General features: G+C 34.9%; 1 protein-coding gene across 2 annotated transcripts; it reads left to right on the plus strand.

The window, feature by feature from the left end:
* Nucleotides 1–1,168: 1,168 nt before the first annotated feature.
* On the plus strand, nt 1,169–5,788 carry copz1 (COPI coat complex subunit zeta 1). Of its 2 annotated transcripts, XM_038287308.1 has the most exons (9): nt 1,169–1,293; nt 1,712–1,780; nt 3,212–3,293; nt 3,391–3,482; nt 3,827–3,882; nt 3,969–4,046; nt 4,514–4,565; nt 4,655–4,693; nt 5,343–5,786. In XM_038287308.1, the coding sequence occupies exons 1-9, from the start codon at nt 1,276–1,278 to the stop codon at nt 5,388–5,390; spliced, it is 534 nt and encodes a 177-aa protein (XP_038143236.1). In that variant the 5' UTR covers nt 1,169–1,275; the 3' UTR covers nt 5,391–5,786. The 2 variants fall into 2 exon arrangements, with proteins under 2 accessions (XP_038143236.1, XP_038143235.1); XM_038287307.1 differs by lacking the exon at nt 1,169–1,293 and having other exon boundaries at nt 1,676–1,780; nt 5,343–5,788.
* The last annotated feature ends 3,577 nt before the right edge of the window (nt 5,789–9,365 follow it).

Here is a 9,365-nt window from a genome sequence, read left to right on the forward strand (position 1 = left end):
TATGATAACTTGACATTTGGGACAAGTCATTCTGGTCAAGTTGTTCACTCAGTGGTTGAATTAAAAACATGTATTGGATGACTAAGGCTCACTGATTAATGGGCAGGGAACTCTGGATCATGTGGTTTGATCCAACAGTTAATATAGCTCAGCTTGCTTAAAAACTAAGGGTGGATTTCTTTGAAAGGTTTAACAAGTATTTCAGAGTTTTTGACAAAAGCATCAAAAACTGACCAGACTCCAAAAGATATGACTAATCTGGTCTTTTACATTATGTGGATACATGTGTGTCACTCTCCTAAGGAGCTGATAAAACCAGGGTTCACAATGGGTAAAGGGTAAGCTGGTGGAGGCAATGCGAAAGTTGTACATTCTGCTGGGAAACTTAAGTTGCTGCAATCAAAGAGAGTGTCTACTCTGACATGCACCACCCTTCTAAGCGTTTCAAGAGAACAAAATTGCCTGACATTTGCAGCATTGTTCAGGAATATGGTTCAGGAATGGTTTATGGATCACAACACAAAATGTAAAGTGTTAACTTGGCCTAAAAATGCATCAGTTTTCTTTACTATCAAGCAACTGTGGGATATTCTAAACAAGCAAATCAGATCTATTAATACTTTATTTTACAGTTAAAAAAGCAAAGATTTTACCCAGTTTCTTATAACTTGGTTCCAGATGCAGCAGAATAATTTCAGGAGTATAGTGGATTGCATGGCTTGATGAGTAACAGATGTTTTGGCAGAAAAAGGGATGGCAATACACCATACAGACATAAAGTAATAATGTTATGTTTACTTATGCATTTTGTAGCTACACAACTAGAATGGATTGAATTTAAATTATGAACTGGACATAAATCCGTCTTTTTATTTATTAGTTTTTTACTACACTGGTGTAAAAACTTTTAAAGTCAAATTTCCTTAGATAAATAGACTGAGCCTAATAAACAAAGATCATTGTTCTCATTATTAAAAATAAATACATTAGTTTTTATTGGGTGGACATTTGTGCAACAGTTACATAATTTAAATTAAAACGAGCTTCGTATCTGAATAATCTTATTATATTAATTAAAATATGTGTACCAACAACCAAATGTTTTATTTCTTAATTTTAATAGCGAACACAAACTGCCAGCACACTTAGTAAAGTGACCTTTGCCCTTTACGTCAGCACGGCGTGACGCGCTGCGTCAGCCAATCAGGAAGAGTCCCGTTTGGACGTCGTAAGCTTGATGTTAGCTAGGTAGCCTGTTTGCTAACGAGAACGAAGATGGATTCTCCCATACTGGTATGGTTTCCTCATGTGTTTCTTATTGCATAATATTGTTTTGAGGAAAAAAACAGTTACAGTAATAACATATTAATGACCTTACTTAACAGTTTAGTAGACATTTGTTTTCGTAACGGAAGTAGCTGTATAACAGACCTAAGTAGCATAAGCGCTGGCTAACCAGTCAGTTAGCCTCCCCGTTCATTGCTGATGTGGAAGTCGAGCGTAGTTTTTATGAGTTGCTGAACATTTTGAATTGTTTTAAGATATTTTACATTCATTTCATGATAAACGGCTTAATTCGTTCAATCAGCAAACATATTCCCGCCCTGATATATACTATTTTGTTTTATTCTTCCTCTTCATTGTGACAAAAGTGTTTAATTTCCTATATATTCGGTTAAAAATAAGAGGAATGTTGTTGTTGTCTACACAGGAACCTTCCTTGCATACTGTCAAAGCTGTACTGATTCTGGACAACGATGGAGACAGGCTTTATGCCAAGGTAACCGTTTACATAATTGTTATTAAGAATGTTCATAACTGAGAATTTCCCAAAATTTAAATGATTTGTTACATAAAACATCCTCTTAAATTAGTTGATATATAAATAGTGTTTTTTTTTTATGATTTCTGAAAACATAAATTTGTAAACCTAAAGTTTTATCAGGGAAGGATGCATCAACCGGATATGTTCTTTCGAAAAACTTGAACCTGTTCCCTCGAAATGGTAGCTACACTAACAGGTTCTGTCCTATACAATATACTGTACAATGGCAAAAAAATTAATTATGTTATTAAAGTTTACCCAACAGTCGGGGCTACAGCTCTGCACAGCTCATAAACGAAATCAATTTTTTTCAAATTTCCCCTTTCATTTGAGGACTAATATATTCAGCTTTTTTTAATCAATGTGTGTTCAATATTTGCGACTATATCCCTTTTTTATGTTTGAAACATACATTTATTAATTTCCTGATTATAGCAGCATTTCTGTCTGAATAGTGTAAGAAAAGAAATGGTTGTATTTAAATAGAATAGTAGAATATTGATTTGATGCTGCCAAACGTTATAATTTTGCTTGTGTTAATTCTTTATTTATTGATAATGCTTTATAGTGGTGTTTAAAAAAGTACTGGGATGTTTTCCCACCACTGCACATCTTGGATATCCATAGCTCAGTTTGTCATCAGTTCATTACGTTTTGTCTTCAATAGGGCTGAACCAATTAATTGTATTAATCGTGATTAATCGATCATTGAAATAATCAACTAATTTAGTAATTGATTGATTGTTAACTGGAGTATAGAGACTCTAAAACTTGCCTTTAACTGACAGAGCGACCCACTTAGAGCAATAATTATATCAAAATTGGGAAAAAATACATAAACATTTTGCGTTTAAGATTGAAAAGATGTTTTCGTCTGTCAATATGCTCTATCCAGAACTCTTGTTGAAAAGTTCTAGTTTCGCCTGGTTTGATTTGTTTTAGAAATCTTCTTTAAAGAACCTTTGGATATCCTATTATTAATCAATTAATAAAATAAATAAATAAATAAAATCAACAGATTAATCCATTTGCAAAATAATCAGTAGTTGCAGCCCTAGTTTTCTATACACTCTCATAACAGATATACTAATTTACTGTGTAACACCACTGGCTGCAATTTTTATTAGCATATTTATTTTTATTGTTTGTTTTGAAAGATTATTTTACAAGCTTATTAATAGCTTGAATGTTTTAGCCCTTTCAATTAAAGTTACCTCCCAAAGGGGATAATTGAAGCAAACACTAGTTTTTGAAAGTAATATATATGATTTGTCATTATTATGATTTGTTATTATTAGCATACCATTTAAAAAAGGGCTACAGATCTTATGGCTATATTTAGATATTCTATATTAATACACTAACTTAATATATATCTGTCTACAGTATTATGATGACACATACCCAACAGTAAAGGAGCAGAAAGCTTTTGAGAAGAACATATTTAACAAGACTCACCGAACAGACAGTAAGCTCTACTCATTGTATTACCTCTGTCCATTTCTTAAGAACATTGTGGTTTTTGTGGTGTCTGATTATATTTTTTCTTTGTTACATCCTTAAAGGTGAGATAGCATTACTGGAAGGCCTGACTGTTGTGTACAAGAGCAATATAGACCTCTTCTTTTATGTGATTGGAAGCTCACATGAAAATGAGGTAAATTTATTGTTTAGTTTGTGCAATGTACCTTTAAAGATCTTTCTGAAAAAGCCTCTTGATTTGAAACCATATCTATCTATCTAATATCTTTTTATTGTTTCCTTCTTTTGTCTGTAGATGAGAATTACATATTGAAATGAATAAGAACTAGCTATTAATAGTGTTTTACCTTTTACATAAAGTCAAATGTCGCCCATGTTATTATAATCCAAGGGCTTTAGGATCCTGAACGAGTTTTAACATACTTTTTTTTTAACTTTGCAAATTGATTGCATTAGTTTTTTTTTTATTTAAAGTTGGAATAGAGCTTTTAATGTTGTCTTTTTCTCTGTTCTCTGCAGCTTATGCTTATGGCTGTTCTAAACTGCCTTTTCGATTCCCTCAGTCAGATGTTGAGGTATTGTTTTAGCTGAATATCAGTCGACCATTTAATATAGCATTCTGGAAACTCTGCTTAAGATGCATGTTTGTTTTTTTCTGAAGAAAAAATGTTGAGAGGAGAGCTTTATTGGAGAATATGGAGGGACTCTTCCTGGCTGTCGATGAAATTGTGGATGGAGGGTATGTACAAAATTTATATATATATATGTTTTAATAATTGATTAATTATTAAATGGAGTATAGTATAGAGATTCTAAAACATGTCTTTAGCTGACAGAATGACCCACTTAGAGCAGTAATTATACCAATGTTGTAAAAAAACATATCAACATTTTGCATTCAAGATTAAAATACACTTTTTAAGTCTGTCCAGATGCCCTATACAGAACTCCTCAAGGGGAAAAGTTTGAGTTTCACCTGATTTGATTTTGTAAAGAGTCTTCTTTATGGAACCTCTGGCTATCCGATTATTAATCGATTAATCAAAAAATAATTGACAGATTAATCTATTTTTTGAAATAGAATTAGTTATTTGCATCCCTTTTAAAAAAAAAATATATAATATATTTATACTTTTGACGGATAAATCTGTAGCCACGTATCTTTTTGTTTGTGCTTATTTATGGAAATATTTGTGTTGCTTTCAGGGTGATCTTAGAGAGTGACCCGCAGCAAGTTGTGCACCGTGTGGCTCTTAGAGTAAGCTCTGCTTAACACATCCTCTAACAGAAATATTTTAAGTAGTATCTTTGTTGCAAGTGTGAAAATAATATCATTTTTTCTTGTAGGGCGATGATGTACCTTTGACAGAGCAGACAGTGACCCAGGTAAGTAAAATACCCTTATTTCGATTCTCATTCTGCTGCAAAGTTTAAAATCCATCAAATTATCGACGTTAAAATTCATTTTGAAAGAAACTTGAATAAAAGGTCTGCGTCTTGCGTCATACTTCTTTTCTCCTGTTTTGTTTCGGCCCTGAGGCTGCCCACTTTTCGTTGCCTTATATGCACAATAGGGTGCATTATAACTAATTATTCAGTGGTAAGGCAGAAGGTAGCCGGCGGTGGTTCCTGTCTTTTAGTTTCTATGCAGCTCGGTCTGTCTTAGGGTGTGAGCTCTTCTTGATTAATGTTGTCATTTAGGAGGTCTGAGATCGGCCAACGCCATTCCATCTATTGCAATGATTAATAGCTGTGTCCAGTCTTGATGTTTTATGGTTATGATTTGGCTTTCATTCAATCAATTAAGATGATTAATTAGGTCTTAGTAATTTCGTTTCATTTATATCACTTAGTCATTTTTTGCTGGATATTTTTAGAAAGTGTTCATTTTTTATCATTACACAAGGTTACATTAATTTAGTTTGTTTTAGAGCATTTGTATGTCTGTTACATTATGGTTAGTCTTCTGCTGTGGCCTTTTACTGTAAATATTAATTAAACCTTGTGTGTAATTAAAAATATTTCCTTTTCACAGGTGCTTCAATCTGCAAAGGAACAGATCAAGTGGTCACTTCTCCGATAATTGTCAGTGTAACCAGGGAGCTGCTGCTCAGCACAGACCATATAGCACTGATCTCCTCCAGCTTACATTTCGTTCAAAGCTGTGAGCTGTACAAATGGCTGATCCAGTCACTCTTTGGGACTTCTACTTTATAAAGTTTCCTTTTTCATACATTTTTTTGCTTTGTTATAATTGATCAAAGTGAGGATAAAAGGTGTACATTCCAATAATGAATGCCCCGTTCGGATGATTGTTTTTTTTTCTCCTTTTTTTGCTGTTATCTAGGAATGTGATTAACTGATAAACATCACAACCTCTGACACCATTCCTTGTATTGCTCTACCCTGATGTATAATCCTTTCAACAGCATGATGTCATCCACAGATTACTGTAAAAAGAATAAAGTTGGGTAAAGTTGACATTCTTGTTACTTTCTGAAACCAGTACTTCCAATCATTCCACAATATTTTGAATTATTACCCTAATAGGCTGCTATTGTATGATTTTTTTCTAAGCATTTTCAAATATTGGGAAAAACACAAATGTTTCATGTTCTAGATGGAACATTTTTTTTATTCATATTTCATACCCTTTTATATATATATATATATATATATATATATATATATATATATATATATATATATATATATATATATATATATATATATATATATATATATATATATATATATATATATATATATATATATATATATATATATATATATATATATATATTTTTTTTTTTTTTAAATCTTCTGTGGAGCTTGACTTCTTAAAAAAACCTTAGTGATGCCTTTTCACTGAAGTGCAAGTGCTCCATCTCCTGGTGTTAGGGTTGAATTACAAAGTTGACTAAAATTTTTGTAGGAGAGGAAGTGCAGTTTCTGCTGCTATAATTAAAAGCTGATGTGGAACTTTGTCAAATGAAAAGTTTTACGAGATACTTTATGAGTATCTTTCTACTAAGTGCTAGCACATGCATCTTTGATGCCGTGGAGCCATAATCCCCATACTGTAACACACTTGCTACCTTTATTATTTTAAAAACATTTATAAAAGGTGGCCAGAGAGGGATGCATGAAAAAATCACCATAAAATCAAGCAGTCCAAATATATATAGTGGATTATAAAAAAACACTTCCATTCTTGGTTTTCTCTTTTAGGTTTAATTTGTGTTTTTAACAGATCTTTGCTTGAGAAGGAAGCATAGGTTTAACCCCTACAGGTCATGTGCATTCTCATGTCTTCTCATCAAATCTACAAAGATTACTTTATATTCTTCAAGAATAAGATTTTAAATTAAAAGATGACAAATACAAATCAGTTTGTCATGTTTGGAAGTATAAGATTAAGGGTTCATATACTGTGTTCTTACAAGTTAAAGGAGTTTTCAAAACCGTCTGTTTCACAGCATTTATTAGCAAAACGTTAGCCTGACCCATAAAACATTTGGCTTGGCTCCATTTTGTCAGTCCTTCAGTTTGTTCCTCTTTCTGCCAGCACATGGCTTGAATCAAGGGCTGAGATGATGCTTACAGCTTAGTGTTAAATTGACAAAAGTCAAGACAATAATTAATTTAATTTTACCCCATTATTACACATTTGTTGTTACCACCCTGCTGGTATGAGTACAGCTTCTGTTTAAGTTTTTAGGCTTCAGCTCAAGATGTGGCCGCAGTGGGAGGTTTGAAGGTTAAAAGGACAAAGCCAGCTCATGTAGAAAGCAGTTTATGTAATTAGATAGAAATCCCAGCCTAAGCACAGAAATGAAGGCATAGTGTTAAAACAGGATCCAGCTCGGGATTCTTGTCCAAATTCCCACTTTTCATTGAGATGAGACTGCGGCACAATCGACAGCTCAGTGACTTGCTGTCATCCAGTAATTACAGTTGCACCATCATAAAAAGCAGCCAGGTAATTTATTTTAATTATACAAGAATGAGTACAGCAGTTAGAAGCGCCATGGCCTGACATACTGTACATAACATGCAGTAAAATTGTCAGAGACGTATGCGTTAGAGTCTTGTAATTGATCGATGCATACAGTGAAGGAGTTGGTCCTTTCTCTTGTATTGGTGGGGGGGCAGGGCTGTGAAAATTAGTCAATAAATTCTCCTCATCTGCAAGCCTGGAGAGTCTTTATGTCATAGTCAATGGGCCCCAGCACACATTCAATAGCATGTCCAGGTAAACGGACACAATACAGGCCAACTATGCATGCATGGAGTAGTACTTAGACCACCGTGCACAATTAATAGCACCCACAGTAAAGATGTGTTCAAAGCCTTACAATAAATTCTGGTTTTATTGCACACAGTGTATTCTTCCACTAATAAAAAAAAGTAAACCATTAAATAAATGTATTATTTATCATTAGGTAGTTATTCCAGAGTTGAAAAAAAAACAAAGTAATAATAGCAAAAATGTAGGCATATAAATGGAAAGAAACACTTAACTTTAAATAGCAAACAAACATGCAGAAAATTTTGAATGAACTGCCTGAAGCAAACAGGTTATCAGTCCTAATTTCAGTCTCTCCACATCATACGTTTTGAGTTTGTTAGAGAGCTGAGAAGAAGCTCTGTGTGAAGGTCTAATCATGGGAACATTGTGGAACTGCAGAGTTGAGATGGTTCATACCTGTAAAGCAACGCTCAAACACAGTATTTACTGTCATTCAGTGCCCTGCAAGGGTTCAAGTGCAATTTTCAGATCTATTCTTCAAGCAAAGCATCAGAGTAGTGGTTTAAGGTTGGGTGTAAAATGATCTATTTTCCTGACCTGGTCAGACTCTGGTAGCAGTATTCATTTAGCAGCACTTACTGCTTTTTCTATCTCTAATTTTGACAAGAAACGTTTCAAGAAATTCTTTAAACAGTGATGTTTAAACTTTGACTCCAGCTCTTCAAAACGTCTAAGCTTCTTTCATTGCTTTTGTGGTTTCATTAATAACTGAATCTTGTAGAGTTGTAATCGGCAACATTTTGTTTTAATCCAACATTTTTGGATTAAAACATGACCATGATAGTATGGACACTTCAGCTCAGTGACAATAAGGGACTGTGGTTATGTACTGACACATAATTTCCTTTCATCAATATGAATTTGATAAGAGATGTTTTAGATACACTATATTGCCAAAAGTATTTGCTCACCTGCCTTGACTCACATATGAGCTTAAGTGACATCCCGTTCCTAATCCATAGGGTTCAATATGACGTCGGTCCACCCTTTGCAGCTAGAACAGCTTCAACTCTTCTGGGAAGGCTGTCCACAAGGTTTAGGAGTGTGTTTATGGGAATTTTTGACCATTCTTCCAGAAGCGCATTTGTGAGGTCGCACACTGATGTTGGACGAGAAGGCCTGGCTCTCAGTCTCCGCTCTAATTCATCCCAAAGGTGTTCTATCGGGTTGAGGTCAGGACTCTGTGCAGGCCAGTCAAGTTCATCCACACCAGACTCTGTCATCCATGTCTTTATGGACCTTGCTTTGTGCACTGGTGCACAGTCATGTTGGAAGAGGAAGGGGCCAGCTCCAAACTGTTCCCACAAAGTTGGGAGCATGGAATTGTCCAAAATGTCTTGGTATGCTGAAGCATTCAGAGTTCCTTTCACTGGAACTAAGGGGCCAAGCCCAGCTCCTGAAAAACAACCCCACACCATAATCCCCCCTCCACCAAACTTTACACTTGGCACAATGCAGTCAGACAAGTACCGTTCTCCTGGCAACTGCCAAACCCAGACCCGTCCATCAGATTGCCAGATGGAGAAGCGCGATTCGTCACTCCAGAGAACGCGTCTCCACTGCTCTAGAGTCCAGTGGCGGCGTGCTTTACACCACCGCATCCGACGCTTTGCATTGCACTTGGTGATGTATGGCTTGGATGCAGCTGCTCGACCATGGAAACCCATTCCATGAAGCTCTCTGCGCACTGTTCTTGAGCTAATCTGAAGGCCACATGAAGTTTGGAGGTCTGTAGTGATTGACTCT

This window comes from Cyprinodon tularosa, unplaced genomic scaffold (assembly GCF_016077235.1).
Source record: "Cyprinodon tularosa strain WSP-4 unplaced genomic scaffold, ASM1607723v1 ctg239, whole genome shotgun sequence".
In the NCBI taxonomy this organism is placed as follows: Eukaryota; Metazoa; Chordata; class Actinopteri; order Cyprinodontiformes; family Cyprinodontidae; genus Cyprinodon; species Cyprinodon tularosa.